At 38.1% G+C, this 22433-nt stretch overlaps 3 protein-coding genes and 1 pseudogene across 10 annotated transcripts; all 4 read right to left on the bottom strand.

Moving 5' to 3' along the window:
* Positions 1-406: 406 nt before the first annotated feature.
* On the bottom strand, positions 407-2905 carry LOC103956518 (probable disease resistance protein At5g66890). Its single transcript, XM_048571345.1, is given in 7 exon segments — positions 407-563; positions 566-1369; positions 1505-1707; positions 1800-2161; positions 2327-2465; positions 2690-2744; positions 2899-2905. Coding segments are annotated over 7 exon segments (1623 nt in total). The 3' UTR covers positions 407-510.
* Positions 2827-5868, bottom strand: LOC125471202 (annotated as a pseudogene).
* A 1028-nt stretch (positions 5869-6896) lies between these two features.
* On the bottom strand, positions 6897-21552 carry LOC103941008 (receptor-like cytoplasmic kinase 176). Of its 8 annotated transcripts, none has more exons than XM_048571398.1 (7): positions 20974-21552; positions 19860-20556; positions 19465-19754; positions 18723-18854; positions 18454-18596; positions 7902-8010; positions 6897-7423 (listed from the first exon to the last, which is right to left on the bottom strand). In XM_048571398.1, the coding sequence occupies exons 4-7, from the start codon at positions 18760-18762 to the stop codon at positions 7095-7097; spliced, it is 621 nt and encodes a 206-aa protein (XP_048427355.1). In that variant the 5' UTR covers positions 18763-18854; positions 19465-19754; positions 19860-20556; positions 20974-21552; the 3' UTR covers positions 6897-7094. The 8 variants fall into 8 exon arrangements, with proteins under 8 accessions (XP_048427355.1, XP_048427354.1, XP_048427350.1 ...); XM_048571397.1 differs by having other exon boundaries at positions 6898-7423; positions 18966-19754; XM_048571393.1 differs by lacking the exons at positions 6897-7423; positions 7902-8010; positions 18454-18596; positions 18723-18854 and adding exons at positions 15827-16298; positions 16569-16903.
* Positions 11621-15289, bottom strand: LOC103956533 (probable disease resistance protein At5g66900). The gene is made up of 5 exons (XM_048571392.1): positions 14457-15289; positions 13550-13923; positions 13028-13386; positions 12735-12934; positions 11621-12598 (listed from the first exon to the last, which is right to left on the bottom strand). Exons 1-5 carry the CDS (start codon positions 15037-15039, stop codon positions 11736-11738), a joined length of 2379 nt encoding a protein of 792 aa, XP_048427349.1. The 5' UTR covers positions 15040-15289; the 3' UTR covers positions 11621-11735.
* Positions 21553-22433: the final 881 nt, after the last annotated feature.

Below are 22433 nucleotides of genomic sequence, written 5' to 3'. Positions count from 1 at the left end.
GTTGTATATTTTTACTGTGGATTAAATTTGATTTTAATTGTTAATCTGACAACCTTTGTACCTGGCATAGCCGCCAGTTTACATGCGGGGTTGAGAAGTAGGCCATATCTGCTACATCGATAGAGCAACCACAAATACGAAGGCTCTGATCGAGTAGCAGGCCATATCTGCTACATCGGTAGAGTGACCACAAATACAAAGGCTCTAATTGACAAAGCGATGGAGAGACCGCACCCATTAGCCAGTAGATAGATGGTTAAGAGATGTGAGAAGCATGTAGGGGATGAGAGGGAAGTGATGAAAAAAGGTAGGCACTAGAGGGTTTTTCCTGTCTGTCGTGGGAAGAAAAAAATTAAAATAAAAAATTCATCAAATCTTAATCAGTATATAGAGAAGAAAACCAGGGAAATCCAAGCCATTGGAATGATGCAATATCTCATACAAACACCAAATGAGAAAAAGGAAAAAATAAACTGGAATACAAATCACACAGACCATTTGCTCCAATACTTATCGTGGAAAGATAGCTCTCAAATCTGCAGTCTGTGGAGCCAATTCAGGTTGAATTCTTCTTTAGCCACTGTTATTTTGTCGGGATTTGATAACACAGATTCCCAAAAATTTCTTGCGTCTTCATCACATATCACTTTCTCTAACTGCTGACCAAGATCATACACTGACACAGGCAGCACAGTCAATCTTGAACATTGTGCCATGTTGATTTTTCTTAAACCATTCATCTTACCAATGCATTCGGGCAAATCCTTAATGCCGGAACAATTATATATGTCAAGAAAGCACAACTTATCGAGTTTCTCAATCGAGCCTGGAAGCTTTTCCAAGTCTGTGCAGGACCTTAGCCTCAACACTTCCAAATTCTCCAGCTTTCCGATGTCTTCAGGCAAGACAGATAGCTTATGACAGTTGGTGATGCTGAGAACTTTTAGGCGGATAAGATCACATAGCTTGGCGGGCAATTTCACCAAATCGTTACAATAGTCGATGTGCAACTCCTCTAGGTATGGGAATGTCTCAAAAATTTGGATGGAAGAGTTTCCAAATGCTTGACTGACGTTACACATGAATAAAGATATCTTCTTTAGACTCTTCGATGGAATGATTTTCTTGCTTATCAACGGGATCGAAATACGCTCTAATCTTAGTCTCTTTAGATTAGATAAAGAACACAGCAGTTCAAACTCACTTAGCTCAGCAAGTGAGAAGCCATAATTTGTGACCACTAGAACCTTCAACATGTGCATTGTCTTCATAAACTTGGGTAAGGCATAGCTCTTTGCTTGAAAATTCAAAACTAGAACCTCGCCTTTTGGTAGATCCATGTTGTGCCACTCTGTTGAAGACGATTCGCCTGCAAATAAGCAATGTGCTATATGATGTGACTGTGGGGAGAAATTAATGTGAAATTACGTTTGTGAGCTTGTATGTACGTGATTGTACATATGTATGTATCTATTTTATGAAGAAGGAGTTCAGAGATGCCAACCAGTTAAGACAGATACTAAGCGAGCCTTCTTTGTTTTCTGCTTCTTCTCTGTCCACCATGGTGGAAGCTTATCTTCACGTATGTCTACAATCAGTCTATATCCTATTGGGTCTTCATCATGACTCGCATGGATTGATAGCAATTTAAGCATATCATGTTGGATAACAAAATGTTCACCATAGTATCCATCCAAATCCCTAGTCCTGGTTGTGATCACAATTTAGTTTCACAGAAGAAATTTCTGAAACGTGCATATCACAGTAGTAAATTGATAAAAAAAGTAAAGTTTGAATACCTTGTGACTACAAGACTGACCAAATTGCGGAAGGTGAGCTCGTATAGGTTCACCATTGACATGTTATCATTTGATCCCTCATATAACTCTGCCCACATATCAAGAAGGGAAGCAACGGGAATTCTTTGGTCTTCAGGAAATAAAGCAAGGTCTATGAAACAATCCTTGACAGGAGCCATTTCTTTATTCAAGTCATCTAAGCAACTTTTGAGGAGTGCAAGCAAATTTTTCTCTGAATCAAGAATAGAAGAACCTTTAGATAATTCTGTGAGTTTGATTTTCCATTTCTCCATAGGCTGATTGCGAAGTGACGTCCCTACGGTTGTAATGGCAAGTGGAAATCTCTTACAGTGGTCTACTATCTGCAGTCCAATTGTCCCAAATAAGGTGAATAACTATTTACAGATATAGTAAAATCTACGGGTTCACTTGCGTGCATGGGTGATTTGTGTGGTAAGTGGCATTTTCTATAAGCAGGAATGCATAAATAAGGGCATATACATTAGAAACTCGAACTAATAAATCACCTGTTTCTGAAGATCATTTGGTATGTCACAGCTCGTATTTGGCAGGTTTGCTGAAAGACGAAAAAGAGTCAGTGCATCTTTATCTGTCAATGCTTGTAAATTATATGGAGGCCCGAATTTCGAAAAAGAGTCAGTGCATCTTTATCTTTAGTAGAGTTACAATTTCAAGAAAGATGAACAGCTGTGTTTGTTCTCATCCCTTGAATGTATTGTGTTGCTGGATCCATTCCCAAGTGAAAGGATCACAACTCCTGATGCTCTAGAGGACTGAGATTGATCCCTGAAAAATAGGACCACTCCAAGCCTTCTATATGCTAGGGTTTTGGATGTATGAATTACAATGAAAAAAAATTACTCTCTCACTTCTGCCTCTCTGCATTTCTTATTCTTCGAATCCCCAATTCTTGAAAGCTAAAACCTTCAAGAAATTAAACAAAAAGATCATGGCCTAGTACCATTTCAACAGTATATGGAGAAGAAACTCAGGGAAATCCAAGACGGTGGAATGATGCAATATCTCATACAAACACCAAATGAGAAACAGGGAAGAATAAACCATACAAATCACACACAGGACATTTGCTCCAATACTTATTGTGGAAAGAGAGCTCTCAATTCTGAGGTCTGTGGAGCCAATTCAGGTTGAATTCTTCTTTAGCCACCGTTATTTTGTCGAGATTTGATAAGACAGATTCCCCTAAATTTCTTGCGCCTTCGTCACATGTCACTTTCTCTAATTGCTGATCAAGATCATACACTGACACAGGCAGCTCATTCAATCTTGAACATTGTGCCATGTTGATTTTTCTTAAACCATTCATATTACCAATGCTTTCGGGCAAATCCTTAATGCGGGAACAATTATATATGTCAAGAAAGCACAACTTATTGAGTTTCTCAATCGAGCCCGGAAGCTTTTTCAAGTCTGTGCAGGACCTTAGCCTCAACACTTCCAAATTCTCCAGCTTTCCGATATCTTCAGGCAAGACAGATAGCTTATGACAGTTGGTGATGCTGAGAACTTTTAGGCGGATAAGATCACATAGCTTGGTAGGCAATTTCTCCAAATCGTTACAATAGTCGATGTGCAACTCCCTTGGTAGGCAATTTCTCCAAATCGTTACAATAGTCGATGTGCAACTCCTCTAGGTATGGGAATGTCTCAAAAATTTGGATGGAAGAGTTTCCAAATGCTTCTCTGACGTTACACATGAATAAAGATATCTTCTTTAGACTCTTCGATTGAATGCTCTTCTTTTTTTTTGATTGAATGCTCTCCTTGCTTATCAAAGGAATTGAAGTACTCTCTAGTCTTAGTCTCTTTAGATTAGATAAAGTACACAGCAGTTCAAAGTTGCTTAGCTAGCAGGTGAGAAGCCATCATTTGTGACTATTAGAACCTTTAACTTGCACATTTTCTTCATGAACTTGGGTAAGGCATAGTTCTTTGCTTGAAAATTCAAAACTAGAACCTCGCCTTTTGGTAGATCCATGTTGTGCCACTCTGTTGAAGATGATTCGCCTGAAAATAAACAATGTGCTATATGATGCGACTGTGGGGAGAAATTAAGGTGAAATTATGTTTGTGAGTTTGTAGTACATGATTGTATGTATGTATGTATGTATGTATGTATGTATGTATGTATCTATTTTCTAAAGAGAGTTCGGAGATGCCAACCAGTTGAGACAGATACCAAGCGAGCCTTATTCGTTTTCTGCTGCTTCTCCGTCCACCATGTTGGAAGCTCCTCTTCATGTATGTCTATAATCAGTCTATGTCCTATTGGGTCTTCACTACTCTCAAGGATTGATAGCAATTTAAGCATATCATGTTGGATGACAAAGTGTTCACCATAGTAGCCATCCATACCCTTATTCCTGGTGGTGATCAAAATTTAGTTTCACAGAAGAAGTTTCTGAAACGTGCAGATCACAATAGTGAATTAGTTATCAAAGTAAGGTTTGAATACCTTGTGATTACAATACTGGCCAAATTGCGGATGGTGAGCTCATAGAGGTTCACCATTGACATGTTATCATTTGCTCCCTCATATAACTCTGTCCACATATCAAGGAGGGCAGCAACGGGGATTCTTTGGTTTTTGGGAAATAAACCAAGGTCTTTGAAACAATCCTTGACAGTAGCCATTCCTTTATTCAAGTCATCTAAGCAACCTTTGAGGGCTACACGCAAACTTTCCTCTGACTCAAGAATAGAACCTTGAGATAATTCTGTGCATTTGAGTCTCCATTTCTCTATAGGCTGATTACAAAGCGACCCTCCTATCGTTGTAATGGCAAGTGGAAATTTCTTACAGTGGTTTACTATCTGCAGCCCAATTTTCCCAAATAAGGTGAATAACTATTTACAGATATGGTAAAATCTACGGGTTCACTTGTGTGCATGGGTGATTTGTGTAATAAGTTATATTTTTGATAAGCAAGATTGTATATATAAGCATGTATGTTAGAAATTCAAACTAATAAATCACCTCATTCAACTCTTGCTGAAAATCAGCTTCGTTGAAGCTCGTATTTGGCGGGAATGCTGAACGACGAAAAAGAGTCAGTGCATCGTCTTTACTCAATGCTTGTAATTCATATGGAGACCCGAATTTCGGAAAATGGCATCTTGATGTCACCAAAATCTTGGAATCTGAAATGTTGATTTGATTAAACTCGTGAAGAAGGGATTCTGATGTAGACGGAACATCATCCAAGATTAATAGGAAAGGATTTTGCCCAGCCGCAATTTCTTCATTTTCTAAAGCAGGTGACCTGAATCCGGCATGTTGGCAGAATTCTTGGACATCAATGCTGGGGTTTTCGGAAACCGCGGTAAAGAAGATATTGTCCTTGAATTTAGCTGGATAGGAAAACAACATTACTCATTAGAAGAAAAAAAGATGGAAAATAACTGATATCATTAGTACATAGGTAGTAGTTGTGATTAGATGTTCTTGCGGACAAACGATCGACCACACATTGACAATTGTAAGTGCGCATAATCAATTATATCATCGAGTATGCGCATCTAAAAAATGTTAGCCGCAACGCATAAAAACTTTATAGACATACCTTTGACTTGTTGATCATGACAAAGCATTTTTGCCATATAGGTTTTCCCACACCCTGGCGGAGCAGTGAGCACAAGCATTGATGGCGCGATCAATGGTCTCCGAGACTCTAGAGACTTTAGCATCGAACTGAGATTGTTGTGGAGTTCTGGAAACATCTTAGCCGTCTTATGCGCCTTTCTGGCGGCACCAAACAGGAATCCAGATGCTTTTTTTGCAGCAGGCACTATAATTGACGTAAAGACCGCCGCTTCCATAATTACAACGACAACAGCAATCACCCAGCTCTGAAATCTAAATTCTAAAACAAGAGGGCAATTCTTTGGATCACAGATTCATGAATGTATTTGAAACCAGGGAGAGACTGCTTTCTTTTTATACAAGCGCTAATTCGCCTTCAACTAATCTAAACTGCAGGGAGAGGGATTCGAGCTCGGGTTAATAGGCAAGGCTACTCTCTAGTGTTGAGTTGGTAGCCAAGAAGAAAACAACGTATCAAGAAAATCAAAACCAAACACAATGCAAAATGATTCAACTTGAAGAGAAGACAAGCAAGAATACATATATACATATACATATACATATATATATATATATATATTGCAAAACTTGGTTGGTGTATAAATTGGAAGGAATACGGATCATCTTTATGGGGATCCGGATGATCCATCAATCGTGTCTGTTTATCGTACATCGTGCGGTTAGAAATTATTTTACATTGAATATAAATAGTACTTAACAAAAACTAACCGTACGATGTACGATGAATGAACATCATTAATTGATTCCCAATTTCTACAAAGAGGATCCGAAAAGGATCCTGCCCCAATTTGGAAAGCCCATTGAAACAACCTAGTAGGGCCACATTGACGAGTTTATTACATCATATTGCCGACGTAAACAAGCAAAAGCATAAAAGAAAAAGAAGGAAACAAACAGCATCTAAAGCCAAATGATATGCAATTTCCAGGAAACTTGCACTGCGGACAAATCACCCACAAAACAATAGAAAGGCTTAGAAATCCCACATATTACATAAATTAATACATTTTTTTTCTCTCCATAAAGAATAGTTACAATAATTCTACAGTGCTGCGATGTTATTTACAAACACATAAACCATATATAGAAGTAAATTACGAAAGAAAAAAAATCAAACATGAGACTTTGCACCAACACTCATTGATGAAGGATCATGGCCTTAAGAGGAAACGTTCCTTGATGATAGCCTTTTCTTTATCCAAGGCATCTAAGCTGCTATGGAGGCAAGCAAGCAAATCCTTGTCAGAAACAAGACTAGATGAACCCTTGCACCATTCCACTACTCTTTTCTGCCAGATTTCTAATGGCTGACCGTGAAGTGATCTCCCGACCAATGCAATGGCAAGTGAGCATCCCTTAAAGCGCTTGATAATCCGCAATTTAATTATCCAAATTGAATTCAATTACTATTATTTGATTAATTGTTGAAAATCAACTAAATGGTTTCATGAAGATGAAAAAACTGTAAATTGTCTACCCTTTCAATCTTCTTACTTCGTTCTTCACAGTTCATTAATGTGTGTGGATGCTCAAACGTTATTTCTTTACCCTCTTCTGAGGCATAAATAAGCATATACATATGTGCATTGCCAACTAAGGAATCACCTTTCTCGAATGATCTTCGTAAGTACAAGAGCTCTTACCTTTGATCAGCCGGCACTTAGGGAAGGTTCACTTTTCTGAAGCTGCTCCAATGTATTTACCACGTCGTTCATGTTTGGCCTAGACTTGGGGTCGTCTGCTAAGCATTGAATTGCTAGTTTAACTACTTCGCGAGCATCACTAGAAGGGTACTGGCCTTCAAAACGAGCATAAAAAATTTTGAAAACTTTGCGTTTGCTGGCAAGGTAAGGCTTGTCCCATTTAACTAAATTTTGTTCTTTGGATGGCCGATTCTTGTCCACAACTGGTCTGCCAGACAACATTTCGAGCAGAACAACCCCAAAACTATTCACATCACTTTTGGCAGTTAAAAAACCTAAAAAAACAAAAGTACAGAAGAAAAAAAAAGGATCAGAAGGGAGTGATCATGCATTGTAGATCAAATCTAAGATAAAAATAATGCGTTGTGGTAGCTGCAACGCTGGTGAAGGTGAAGAGTGGTGGAGACGAAGCCTCTTAAAAGTATAATCTAAGTAGAACAATTTGTTCCCATACAATTTTAACCTACAACACTTATCTGTAATGCAAATAAAGGATGGAGAATGTCCTAATCCATGAAACAATCACCTTTTTATTCTAAAGATGACGGAAGCGTAGCTCTAGTTTTCAGCTGAAAATATTTTGGATGTTGTTTTAAGTGGTCAAATTGAACTGAACTGATTAATAATACATGAAGTTGATGGCGCAAACACAAAATATTGCAAGAAACAGAACATGGCCATTCAAAACGTGCTTTCCCCCTTTTCGGGGTAGTTTGCTTTTGTAAGTGAACTCAATACTGTAAACTAAAGTACCTGTGGCTATATACTCAGGAGCTGCATACCCGTTTGTTGAGACATGGGTTTTATCACCGGCTGGCCAACCCCTGGCCAGACCAAAATCTGTATGTTTAGCATTGTTCATCTGTTGTTTTTCAATTAAAATTTGATGTGTGAGCAAATCTACACTAACTCTTCCAGAAGAAGAAAAAAGAAAAAAAAAAAAAAAAAAAAGTTAAAAGGGTTTTTATCACGGTTGGTTCCCAAAAATTGGACATTTCAATCAAAATTGTCCCTGAAATAAAAAAATCAATCAATTTGGTCCCTAAAAATAGATCTCCCAAATCAATTTAGTCCTTCCGTTGTCTTTCTGTCAAATTTTCCATTAGTGTAGTGATGTGGCACCGAGTAGGTCATCCTATCTAATCATATGGCGCCATGTAAATAAACTATAAAAAACTACTTATTAAAACAGGGTTTTTTTCGTTGAACTAAAAGTGTTAAAAAAATAAAAATAAAAAGAACAACATTGTTGTCTTCATCTCTCACTCAGGTGGAGAATTGGAGATCTTTTTCAAGCAATTCCAATCAATTAGATTTTCCCAGCAACCAAACAACAGGTAACAAGCTTGGGATCTCAAATTCAACGGCTAGGAGATTGGGCTTCAGCTTCATCGAGAGAGAGGGAAAAAAAAAAAAAGCCTTGTCTCGTCGCTGTCGTGGTAGTTCACAATCTTCTCCTCATGTTGAATCTGCATCGACTTCATGTCCGGTCCAATCGGCTATTATGGCTTTCTCACTGCCGTCAATCTTGGCAACGGACGGCGGAGATGAATTGGGAGGCTGCGTGTGTCTCAATGAAGAAGACGATGTTTCTTTTTTCTTTTTTTTTTTTTTTTAATGTGTCTAAAAAAATTAAAGCTTTTGTGGAGCAAGGTGGGTTCAATTTAAAGAAATTTATGAAGCGACAGAGGAGGTGAATACATTTCTCATGAGTTTTTAGATTTTTGTTCTAACATAGGAATGGAGAGGCAATTAACTTTTGCCTACTCACCTCAGTAGAATGGAGTTGTTAAGAGAAGAAATATAACCATTGGAGAAATGGCAAGGTCAATGATGGATGAGAAGAACATTCTTATGAGATTTTGGGCGAAGCACTTGGGACTGCAATGTATTTGCAAAATAGATGTCTTCCAACTGCAGCGAAAGACAAAACCCCATTTGAAGCTTTCACATGTAGAAAACCTGGCATAAAGCATTTGAAAGTGTTTGGTTGCATATGTTACACATATATTCCATCACAACTAAGGCATAAATTTGATGAAAAGGCAAGCAACGGCATTTTCATGTGATATGACTGCTGTGAGAAAGGCTATAGAGTTTATGACTTTCAATCCAAGAAAATTATCCTCTTTAGAAGTGTGGTGTTCAATGAAGATCGGTCTTGGAATTGGGAATGCAGGCAAGTTGAAACACTCTCAATACCTTTTATCTTGGGAAATGATGTGTATGGTACTGATATGTAGGAAAATTCAAATTATGAAACTCAAGTTGAAACTACTTAGAGTCCCTAACGAATTTTAAGTTATGCCAGTTCATCCACTAGCATGAGTGAAACTCAAGGTGAAAATTCAAGAGTGAAACTCAAAGTCGAAATTCAACTCCTAGTTCAACACATGTGAAGATGAAAAGCTTGGATGAAATATATGCAAGATGTCACATGTGCGTTGTTGAACCAGAAAACTATTAAGAAGCAGCACATGATTAAGCTTGGCAAGAGGCTATGAATGCTGAGATTGAATGATTGAGAAAAATGACACATGGCAGCTAATAGATAGACCTGCAGATAAGGCTATCATAGAAGTTAAATGGGTGCTTAAAACCAAGTTGAATTTGGATGGAACTGTCTAAAGGCACAAGGCTAGACTTGTTGCAAAAGGTTATGCTCAAAAGCCTGGTAGTGACTATAATGAAGCCTTTACCCCAATGGCAAAGGTTGGACACAATTCGAACTCTCATTGCCCTTGCAGCACAAAAATGGTAGAAGCTATTTCGGTTAGATGTCAAATCAGCATTCCTAAATGGAGTGCTTAAAGAAGTGTACACTGAGCAACCTAAAGGCTTTGAATTAAAGAATGCTAACCATAAGATTTACAAGCTAAGGAAAGCATTATATGGTTTAAAATAGGCTCATAGAGCCTAATATAGTGAGATTGATACCCACTTGATTAATTGTAAGTTCAAGAGAAGCACTAGTGAGGTTACACTATATACAAGATCTGATGAAGAATGAGGATTGCTCATTGTGTCATTGTATATTGATGATATTGTATACACTGGAAGTAGTGAGAGATTACTCAGTGAGTTCAAAAGAGAAATGATGCTGAGATATGAGATGTCTGATTTGGGGCTGCTTCACCATTTCTTGGGAATGGGAATACTACAAATTGATAAGGGTGTATTCATTCATCAAAGTAAGTACGCAAAGTCACTCCTGGTGAAATTTGGTCTTGAAGACTGCAAGCTTGTGTCAATTCCATTACCTATAGGAGAAAAACTCAAGAATGTGGATGGAAGTGAGTTGGTAGATGAAAACAAGTATAGAAAGATTGTAGATAGCTTGTTGTATTTGACAGCAACTAGACCAAATTTGATGTATGCTGCTAGTCTACTATCAAGGTTTATGAAATGTCCTACAAAGAAGCATTTTGGAGTAGCAAAGAGAATCTTGAGATATGTGCAGGGTACAATAAATTATGGAATTGAATATGTGAAAGACAAGACAACAATTCTTGTTGGCTTCTATTATGCTGATTGGGTAAGAAGTGAAGTTGATAGCAAAAGCACCTATGGATATGCATTTAGCTTTGGGAGTGGAGTGTTTTCATGGGCGTCTGTGAAGCAAAACACAGTTGCTCTATCAATTGCTGAAGCTGATTATGTATCAGCAGTAGAAGCAACTGCTCAATCAATTTGGCTGAGATTTGTTCTTGATGATTTTGAGGAAATGCAAACTGATGCAACACCTTTATTTTGTGATAACATGTGTACAATTTCTATGGTGAAGAACCTTGTCTTCAACTAGAAAACTAGACACATAAATAGGAAGTTTCACTTCATTAGAGAAGCATTACAAGAAGGGGTGATTAATGTGAAGTTTCGCAGAAGTGAGTAACAACTCGCAAATATTTTTACTAAGGCACTGCCTAGAGAAATATTCAATTACTTGAGGCATAAGCTTGGAGTGAAGCCAGTGAGCAACTTAGGAGAGGCTGTTGAGAATTAAGCTTCTCATAGACTTGAAATCAACCTACAGATGACAAATCCTGCAGATGAACTTGAAGAAATCGAAGATGATGGAAGTTTCTATTTTTAATATTAGCCATTATGTTTAAATATCCAACGGCTAGTAGAGTTACAATTTCAAGAAAGATGAACAGCTGTGTTTGTTCTCATCCCTTGAATGTATTGTGTTGCTGGATCCATTCCCAAGTGAAAGGATCACAACTCCTGATGCTCTAGAGGACTGAGATTGATCCCTGAAAAATAGGACCACTCCAAGCCTTCTATATGCTAGGGTTTTGGATGTATGAATTACAATGAAAAAAAATTACTCTCTCACTTCTGCCTCTCTGCATTTCTTATTCTTCGAATCCCCAATTCTTGAAAGCTAAAACCTTCAAGAAATTAAACAAAAAGATCATGGCCTAGTACCATTTCAACAGTATATGGAGAAGAAACTCAGGGAAATCCAAGACAGTGGAATGATGCAATATCTCATACAAACACCAAATGAGAAACAGGGAAGAATAAACCATACAAATCACACACAGGACATTTGCTCCAATACTTATTGTGGAAAGAGAGCTCTCAATTCTGAGGTCTGTGGAGCCAATTCAGGTTGAATTCTTCTTTAGCCACCGTTATTTTGTCGAGATTTGATAAGACAGATTCCCATAAATTTCTTGCGCCTTCGTCACATGTCACTTTCTCTAATTGCTGATCAAGATCATACACTGACACAGGCAGCTCATTCAATCTTGAACATTGTGCCATGTTGATTTTTCTTAAACCATTCATCTTACCAATGCATTCGGGCAACTTCTTAATGCTGAAACAATTACATATGTCAAGAAAGTACAACTTACTGAGTTTCTCAATCGAGCCTGGAAGTTCTTCCAAGTCTGTGCAGGACCTTAGCCTCAACACTTCCAAATTCTCCAGCTTTCCGATGTCTTCAGGCAAGACAGATAGCTTATGACAGTTGGTGATGCTGAGAACTTTTAGGCGGATAAGATCACATAGCTTGGCAGGCAATTTCTCCAAATCGTTACAATAGTCGATGTGCAACTCCTCTAGGTATGGGAATGTCTCAAAAATTTGGATGGAAGAGTTTCCAAATGCTTCTCTGACGTTACACATGAATAAAGATATCTTCTTTAGACTATTCGATTGAATGCTCTTCTGTTTTTTTGATTGAATGCTCTCCTTGCTTATCAAAGGAATTGAAATACGCTCTAATCTTAGTCTCTTTAGATTAGATAAAGAACACAGCAGTTCAAAGTTGCTTAGCTCAGCAGGTGAGAAGCCATCATTTGTGACTATTAGAACCTTCAACTTGCACATTTTCTTCATGAACTTGGGTAAGGCATAGTTCTTTGCTTGAAAATTCAAAACTAGAACCTCGCCTTTTGGTAGATCCATGTTGTGCCACTCTGTTGAAGACGATTCGCCTGCAAATAAACAATGTGCTATATGATGACACTGTGGGGAGAAATTAATGTGAAATTATGTTTGTGAGCTTGTAGTACATGATTGTATGTATGTATGTACGTATCTATTTTCTAAAGAGAGTTCGGAGATGCCAACCAGTTGAGACAGATACCAAGCGAGCCTTATTCGTTTTCTGCTGCTTCTCCGTCCACCATGTTGGAAGCTCCCCTTCACGTATGTCTATAATCAGTCTATGTCCTATCGGATCATCACTACTCTCAAGGATTGATAGCAATTTAAGCATATCATGTTGGATAACAAAGTGTTCACCATAGTAGCCATCCATACCCTTATTCCTGGTGGTGATCCAAAATTTAGTTTCACAGAAGAAATTTCTGAAACGTGCAGATCACAATAGTGAATTAGTTATCAAAGTAAGGTTTGAATACCTTGTGATTACAATACTGGCCAAATTGCGGATGGTGAGCTCATAGAGGTTCACCATTGACATGTTATCATTTGCTCCCTCATATAACTCTGTCCACATATCAAGGAGGGCAGCAACGGGGATTCTTTGGTTTTTGGGAAATAAACCAAGGTCTTTGAAACAATCCTTGACAGTAGCCATTCCTTTATTCAAGTCATCTAAGCAACCTTGGAGGGCTACACGCAAACTTTCCTCTGACTCAAGAATAGAACCTTGATATAATTCTGTGCATTTGAGTCTCCATTTCTCTATAGGCTGATTACAAAGCGACCCTCCTATCGTTGTAATGGCAAGTGGAAATTTCTTACAGTGGTTTACTATCTGCAGCCCAATTTTCCCAAATAAGGTGAATAACTATTTACAGATATGGTAAAATCTACGGGTTCACTTGTGTGCATGGGTGATTTGTGTAATAAGTTATATTTTTGATAAGCAAGAATGTATATATAAGCATGTATGTTAGAAATTCAAACTAATAAATCACCTCATTCAACTCTTGCTGAAAATCAGCTTCGTTGAAGCTCGTATTTGGCGGGAATGCTGAACGACGAAAAAGAGTCAGTGCATCGTCTTTACTCAATGCTTGTAATTCATATGGAGACCCGAATTTCGGAAAATGGCATCTTGATGTCACCAAAATCTTGGAATCTGAAATGTTGATTTGATTAAACTCGTGAAGAAGGGATTCTGATGTAGACGGAACATCATCCAAGATTAATAGGAAAGGATTTTGCCCAGCCGCAATTTCTTCATTTTCTAAAGCAGGTGACCTGAATCCGGCATGTTGGCAGAATTCTTGGACATCAATGTTGGGGTTTTCGGAAACCGTGGTAAAGAAGATATTGTCCTTGAATTTAGCTGGCCAGGAAAACAGCATTACTAATTAGAAGAAAAAAAGATGGAAAATAACTGATATCATTAGTACATAGGTAGCAGTTGTGATTAGATGTTCTTGCGGACAAACTATCGACCACACATTGACAATTGTAAATGCGCATAATCAATTATATCATCGAGTATGCGCATCTAAAAAATGTTAGCCACAACGCATAAAAACTTTAGGTATCGTTTGGTATGCAGACAGGACGGGACAGAACGGAATGGGACGGGACGGGACGGGACAGGACGGAACGGAACGGAGTGGGAGTAAAGATGCCCTCGGATGGAAACAAGGAGGAAGAAGAAGGAGACGGAGAGGTTATAATTTTGTGTTCCACGGATGTGGAACGTGTTGTTCCAGGGGGGGTGAGGTGGAACGAAAATTCACTCAAAACTCGTCCCGTGGAACAGCTCGTTCCACCCGTTTTAGGCGCACCAAACGTGGGACGGAACGCCTTATCCCACTCTGTTCCGTGCCGTCCCACGTACCAAACGGTACCTTATAGACATACCTTTGACTTGTTGATCATGACAAAGCATTTTTGCCATATAGGTTTTCCCACACCCTGGCGGAGCAGTGAGCACAAGCATTGATGGCGCGTTGTCCGTAAGGAATTTCATCTTGATCTCAGCCAATTGTGCATCCAGCCGAAGCGTATCGGATGGAAGGTAAGGAACTGCATACCTAGTTGTAATAAGGTTTTGGATTTGATTTTGTGCCACAAGATTTGCAGAATTCAGCTGAGGCAAGAGTATTTGAAGAGATTTCTCCCATTCCATAATTTTATTCGCATATTTACGCTGTTCCCATATGTTCCACATCCCGTGGGAAACCTTGTTGCACCTTTCGACCAGCTTCTTGCCATCCTCCATTGTCCTTGTAAACGTTTCAGGAACCGAATTGGTTCCGGTTTGGTTTATCTGTGCGATCAATGGTCTCCGAGACTCTAGAGACTTTAGCATCGAACTGAGCTTGTTGTGGAGTTCTGGAAACATCTTAGCCGTCTTATGCGCCTTTCTGGCGGCACCAAACAGGAATCCAAATGCTTTTTTTGCAGCAGGCACTATAATTGACGTAATGACCGCCGCTTCCATAATTACAACGACAACAGCAATCACCCAGCTCTGAAATTTAAATTCTAAAACAAGAGGGCAATTCTTTGGATCACAGATTCATGAATGCATTTGAAACCAGGGAGAGACTGCTTTCTTTTTATACAAGCGCTAATTCGCCTTCAACTAATCTAAACTGCAGGGAGAGGGATTCGAGCTCGGGTTAATAGGCAAGGCTACTCTCAAGTGTTGAGTTGGTAGCCGAGAAGAAAACAACGTATCAAGAAAATCAAAACCAAACACAAAGCAAAATGATTCAACTTGAAGAGAAGATAAGCAAGAATAAAATCAAAACCAAACACAAAGCAAAATGATTCAACTTGAAGAGAAGATAAGCAAGAATACATACGTACATATATATATACATACATACATACATACATATATATATATATATTCATGGTCAACGAAAAAAGAAAATTTTATTTGCAAAACTTGGTTGGTGTATAAATTGGAAGGAATACGGATCATCTTTATGGGGATCCGGATGATCCATCAATTGTGTCTGTTTATCGTATATCGTGCGGTTAGAAATTATTTTAAATTGAATATAAATAGTACTTAACGAAAACTAACCGTACGATGTACAATGAATGAACATCATTAATTGATTTTCAATTTCTACAAAGAGGATCCGAAAAAGATCCTGCCCCAATTTGGAAAGCGCATTGAAACAACCTAGTAGGGCCACATTGACGAGTTTATTACATCATATTGCCGACGTAAACAAGCAAAAGCATAAAAGAAAAAGAAGGAAACAAACAGCATCTAAGGCCAAATGATATGCAATTTCCAGGAAACTTGCACTGCGGACAAATCACCCACAAAACAATAGAAAGGCTTAGAAATCCCACATATTACATAAATTAATACATTTTTTTTCTCTCCATAAAGAATAGTTATAATAATTCTACAGTGCTGCGATGTTATTTACAAACACATAAACCATAAATAGAAGTAAATTACGAAAGAAAAAAAATCAAACATGAGACTTTGCACCAACACTCATTGATGAAGGATCATGGCCTTAAGAGGAAACGTTCCTTGATGATAGCCTTTTCTTTATCCAAGGCATCTAAGCTGCTATGGAGGCAAGCAAGCAAATCCTTGTCAGAAACAAGACTAGATGAACCCTTGCACCATTCCACTACTCTTTTCTGCCAGATTTCTAATGGCTGACCGCAAAGAGATCTCCCGACCAATGCAATGGCAAGTGAGCATCCCTTACAGCGCTTGATAATCTGCAATTTAATTGTCCAAATTGAATTCAATTACTATTATTTGATTAATTGTTGAAAATCAACTAAATGGTTTCATGAAGATGAAAAAATTGTAAACTGTCTACCCTTTCAATCTTCTTACTTTGTTCTTCACAGTTCATTAATGTGTGTGGATGCTCAAACGTTATTTCTTTACCCTCTTCTGAGGCATAAATAAGCATATACATATGTGCATTGCCAACTAAGGAATCACCTTTCTCGAATAATCTTCGTAAGTACAAGAGCTCTTACCTTTGATCAGCCGGCACTTAGGGAAGGTTCACTTTTCTGAAGCTGCTCCAATGTTTTTACCACGTCGTTCATGTTTGGCCTAGACTTGGGGTCGTCTGCTAAGCATTGAATTGCTAGTTTAACTACTTCGCGAGCATCACTAGAAGGGTACTGGCCTTCAAAACGAGCATCAAAAATTTTGAAAACTTTGCTTTTGCTGGCAAGGTAAGGCTTGGCCCATTCAACTAAATTGTGTTCTTTGGATGGCCGATTCTTGTCCACAACTGGTCTGCCAGACAACATTTCGAGCAGAACAACCCCAAAACTATTCACATCACTTTTGGCAGTTAAAAAACCTAAAAAAACAAAAGTACAGAAGAAAAAAAAAGGATCAGAAGGGAGTGATCATGCATTGTAGATCAAATCTAAGATAAAAATAATGCATTGTGGTAGCTGCAACACTGGTGAAGGTGAAGAGTGGTGGAGACGAAGCCTCTTAGAAGTATAATCTAAGTAGAACAATTTGTTCCCATACAATTTTAACCTACAACACTTATCTGTAATGCAAATAAAGGATGGAGAATGTCCTAATCCATGAAACAATCACCTTTTTATTCTAAAGATGATGGAAGCGTAGCTCTAGTTTTCAGCTGAAAATATTTTGGATGTTGTTTTAAGTGGTCAAATTGAACTGAACTGATTAATAATACATGAAGTTGATGGCGCAAACACAAAATATTGCAAGAAACAGAACATGGCCATTCAAAACGTACACATGTTTTCCCCCTTTTCGGGGTAGTTTGCTTTTGTAAGTGAACTCAATACTGTAAACTAAAGTACTGTTCAACCCATGGCCAGTTTGTTGAGACATGGGTTTTATCACCGGCTGGCTAACCCATGGCCAGACCAAAATCTGTAAGTTTAGCATTGTTCATCTGTTGTTTTTCAATTAAAATTTGATGTGTGAGCAAATCTACACTAACTCTTCCAGAAGAAGAAAAAATAGTTAAAAGGGTTTTTATCACGGTTGGTTCCCAAAAATTGGACATTTCAATCAAAATTGTCTCTGAAATAAAAAAATCAATCAATTTGGTCCCTAAAAATATATCTCCCAAATCAATTTAGTCCTTCCGTTGTCTTTCCGTCAATTTTTTTTGTTAGTGTAGTGATATGGCACCGAGTAGGTCATCATATCTAATCATATGGCGCCATGTAAATAAACTATAAAAAAACTATTTATTAAAACAGGTTTTTTTTGTTGAACTAAAAGTGTTAAAAAAATAAAAATAAAAAGAACAATATTGTTGTCTTCATCTCTCACTCAGGTGGAGAATTGGAGATCTTTTTCAAGCAATTCCAATCAGTTAGATTTTCCCAGCAACCAAACAACAGGTAACAAACTTGGGATCTCAAATTCATCGGCTAGGAGATTGGGCTTCAGCTTCATCGAGAGAGAGAGGGAAAAAAAAAAGCCTTGTCTCGTCGCTGTCGTGGTAGTTCACAATCTTCTCCTCATGTTGAATCTGCATCGACTTCATGTCCGGTCCAATCGGCTATTATGGCTTTCTCACTGCCGTCAATCTTGGCAACGGACGGCGGAGATGAATTGGGAGGCTGCGTGTGTCTCAATGAAGAAGACGATGTTTCTTTTTTCTTTTTCCTTTTTTTTTTTTTAGTTTTAGTTTTTAATCTTTTAAAAAATTGGTTTTTATGATTGATTTACATGGCGCCATATGATTGGTTGTGTAAGACCCACACTAATAGAAACTTTGACATAAATACAACGAAACGATTAAATTGATTTGCAAAACCCATTTTCAAGGACTAAATTGAATTTTCTATTTCATAAATCATTTTGATTGAAAGGTATAATTTCAGAGACAACCGTGCTAAAAGTTTCACTTACCGAATCCAGCAGGATATCAGAAGTTTTGAAGTGACGAAACATCACTCTCCTCTCAGCACTGTGAAGAAATGCTAGACCCTTAGCAGCACCAAGGGCAATCCTCATACGAAGGTTCCACGGAAGTGGTTGAGAAGAAGAAGACTCTGTTCCACCAACAACATTTAGGTATCTAAATTATACTTTGTAGTGAAACAGTTGATCTCCTTAGCAACGGTAATGCTGATTTTAAAGATCAAATGGCTAAAGAGTGAAGGAAGTTCATAACTCACTGCTAATGTCTATCCAAGCTTCCGCAAGGTATATATTCATACACCAAAAGTCGGTAGGTCATCCTCTAAGCAGTAACCAATCAACCTCACAAGATTTTCGTGATGCAGCTGCCCATGGTAGCTGATTTCCGCCTATTGTTCAAGAGGCTCCACAAAATTAATAAATGATTCTCTAAAAATGTCACGTGTAAGACTATCTATTTGTAACAACTATTAAGGAGAAAAATGTAAGAATAATCTGACCTTTAAAGATCAAAGAAGGTGAAGTCATAGCTAACTTCAATTGTAAGCTTCTTCTCTCTTGCAAAAACAACATGCTCGACTCACAATAGGTCTAAGTCCAATTATGAGCCAGTTTTACTCTGAGAGCAGTGACCTCTGTTATATAGACATACAATCCGTATGATTCTCCAATTAGAATTCTTGTAGGAAACCAACATTGTCTCCCAATTTTAATATAAGCCAGTAATTTATGACCTATTCCTGGTCTCAATCCTTTATAAACTAGGACAACCAAACATCTTCTAATAAGACTCAAACCAATTTGAGCTCAAATATCTGGCCAAAGTACTCCTACATAATGTGCTCATATTCTAACAAAAGATTCATCGAGACTGTTTAATTATATCAGTCTTTCTAACTAAACTTGACAATTCATCCACAGGGGACTTTGAGCAAAAACAAATCAACAATGCATTAGGAAAGTGCATTTAGGCCATCAAATGATAGAAGTGATACTCACCAACAATTCTCTGTGATCCCCCCACAGATATTCTTGGTCAATCCTTTTCACAGCAACAACCATGCCAGTACCAGGCTTGGCAGTTGTTAGTGAATTCTCATCAACCCACCCCTTAAAGACAGAACCTAAATGTCCTTCACCCAAAATACAATCAGAATGGAAGTTCCGGGTGGCTGTTTTCAGTTCATCAAATCAGAATGCCTTCAGATTGGAGGACTGCACGATCTCACCCCCTGTCCGAAAAGTTGAAGGCACCAAGATAGTCAACAGTTTGCTACTTGGACGCAATCCTAGACACGACAAATCCATTATAAATTGTAAATAAAGCTCAAAATTCAGTTATATGACAAAATAAGTTCTAAAAAGAATCTATAACATCAAAATACCAGAATTACCATGGCTATGTTGGTTTGACTCCTATATCAAATCCAACTGTAAGAATGGAGGTTCATGTACTGCAGTACCTTCAATTTCACTTTGGTTCTGTACCACACCACTCCCTTCAATTTTCTCAGCAGCCTGCTTTTTTATCCCCGACAGAAAGCAATGACTCCTTCAAATCCCTTGTTCCCTGCACATTCAGCATATCTAATCCAACTGTAGGTGATAAAGATTCAGGTAATGCATTCCGACCTCTAGCTTGAATTTGATCTTGAAGCACACCACTTTCTTCAATTTGCTTGATCACAGCCTCTATATGTTGCACTGAAGCAAAGGTCTGCTTCACATCTCTTGCTACCAGCACTTTCAGTATATTTAACAGTATTTGAAGAGATTCGTCCAATCTGAGAAGCCTGTCGGTGTATTTATACTGTTTGCAGCAGGCCCACAAGTGATCCTTGGCGCACTTGTCTATGAGCTCTACACCATTCTCCATGTGTATTCTAAAATCTTCGAGTCGCTCCTCTGCACGATCTAATATCTTCTTATGTTTTGTTACCTCTTCAGTCAATGGTTTTAAAGATTCTAGGGTGGATATAAGATTTTCAAATAGTGGTTTAAACATCACAGTCTTGTCCTTTGCTCCTATAACAGCGTCAAACAAAGCCAAAAACACTGCTTCTAGAGAAGCTCCTCCATCAAAAGATGTCACTGCATAATTAAAACACCAACAAAATAAGAAAACTAGTAACTGTTTCAATCAAAAGTTCAGGATATGTGAAAAGAAAAAAAGTTTGCCAAACCAGAATATATCTTGTGTGTTTCTAGTTATTCTCTATTTGCAAGTTTAGTCTATCGTCGGGTACATCAACGAACAAGTTTCATAAGGGAGTCGAAAATCTTACATGCTACTATCAAAGAAGGGTCTTAAGCACTTGCTAGCCATGGGCGTCAATATTCAAGGAAAGCAAAATCAATATCTGATGATCGGGTTAATTACCATATGTCTGATCTAAAATTAGCTAAATATTAAGTAATGCTTATTGCTACAACAAACGCTATATTCCAAAAAAGGCAAAAGAAAATCGACAGCAAGCATGTCTATAAATTTAGTTCCAATCAACTCACCTTGTTCCCCACCATTCCCTTGAGTTTGCTCTGGCGGAGCGGTTTCTGTACTACTTCCGGAAACCAAATTCTCCAAGCCATTCCCTCCTTCCCCAGCTCTCTGCTGCAGTAATTTCTGTATATCCAACAGTCTTCTGTTCACTTCATCCAATTTATCTCGGTTTTGCCTCGACAACAATAAAACCTCTTTCACATCCCTTGCTTCCTGCATCTTCAATTTTTGCAGCAATCTTTTGAGAGCCCTATCCAACTCAACAATTTGGTCAGTATAATCATACAAACAGCAATAGTTCCACATTCGAAAATTCGATAACTTTACAACCAGCTTTACGCCTTCCTCCATCTGCAATTTAAGACTTTCGATTTCGTCGTTGGGGAGACCCAATTCCACATTATGTTCTTCAATTTGTTGGATGTCTCTGGGTACTAGGGAGTCTAGTGTAGATTTGAGGTCTCCCAGAAGGGATTTAAAGGTGCTGCTCTTGCTCATCGCTTGCTTAACGCCGTCGTAGAGCAGCGTAAACAGTGTTCCGCCAATAAATTCTAGTGCCATAGTTACCAAAGCACTCCCAATACAGCAAAATTAGAAATATTTGTGTTTGATTGCAACCTAAAATTTGGCCAATCTTATTCAATACGGTGGCGAATTGGATGGCTCCGCTTGCTAATGAGGAGGAGGCGCCATGAACGGTGGAAGAGACGAGACCCCCATCCTCCTCACTTAACCTCTTGGTCCCTGGAGGCTGCCAGCAGAGGTCAACGGACGCAGCTGGAGCTGAAGAGCCAAGTAAATTGACCTCTCTTTTGGTATTTGTTGAATTTCTTACGCGTCTTTTTGTTTGGTTTTTCTGTTGGGCCTCTGCCCTCTTTCAGATTTTTATGAGGGACCATTGTTTGATATATATATATATATATATTTTTTTTTATTTATTTATTTATTTTTTTTTTTTTTTTTTTCCGTGTTGTGTGTGGCTATCCTATCTTTCGTCAACACAAAAAACGTTCACTGGGTCTAAATGATAAGACAGGAAGGTTCACAATGATTTATATATATATATATATATATATATATATATTTTTTTTTTTTTTTATCCGTGTTGTGTGTGGCTATCCTATCTTTCGTCAACACAAAAAACGTTCAGTAGGTCTAAATCATAAGACAGGAAGGTTCACAATGATTTAGAGAGAGGATTTTTAGACTCAATATGCATGGGTAAAAACATTAGATCACATGCATGGAGGCATTTTTTTGGACCACAAACATTCCAACGAAGGAATTTGGAAATGTAAAATATATATCACCAAACGCGAATTTTGTGTCTTCATGGCATATTGATAAGATTTTTACCACATGTGAAAAGAGTTTAAAACACCTATAAAATACTTGTAAGAGAATAAGATAATTGTAATATACACTGCTCAAGCAAGGTCGATCTCTACAATGATTGATATGAATAACT

The sequence above is a fragment of a genome, unplaced genomic scaffold (genome assembly GCF_019419815.1).
Source record: "Pyrus x bretschneideri cultivar Hongxiangsu unplaced genomic scaffold, Pyrus_bretschneideri_v1 Contig59, whole genome shotgun sequence".
In the NCBI taxonomy this organism is placed as follows: Eukaryota; Viridiplantae; Streptophyta; class Magnoliopsida; order Rosales; family Rosaceae; genus Pyrus; species Pyrus x bretschneideri.
This window is presented reverse-complemented; position numbering and strand designations above follow the sequence as displayed.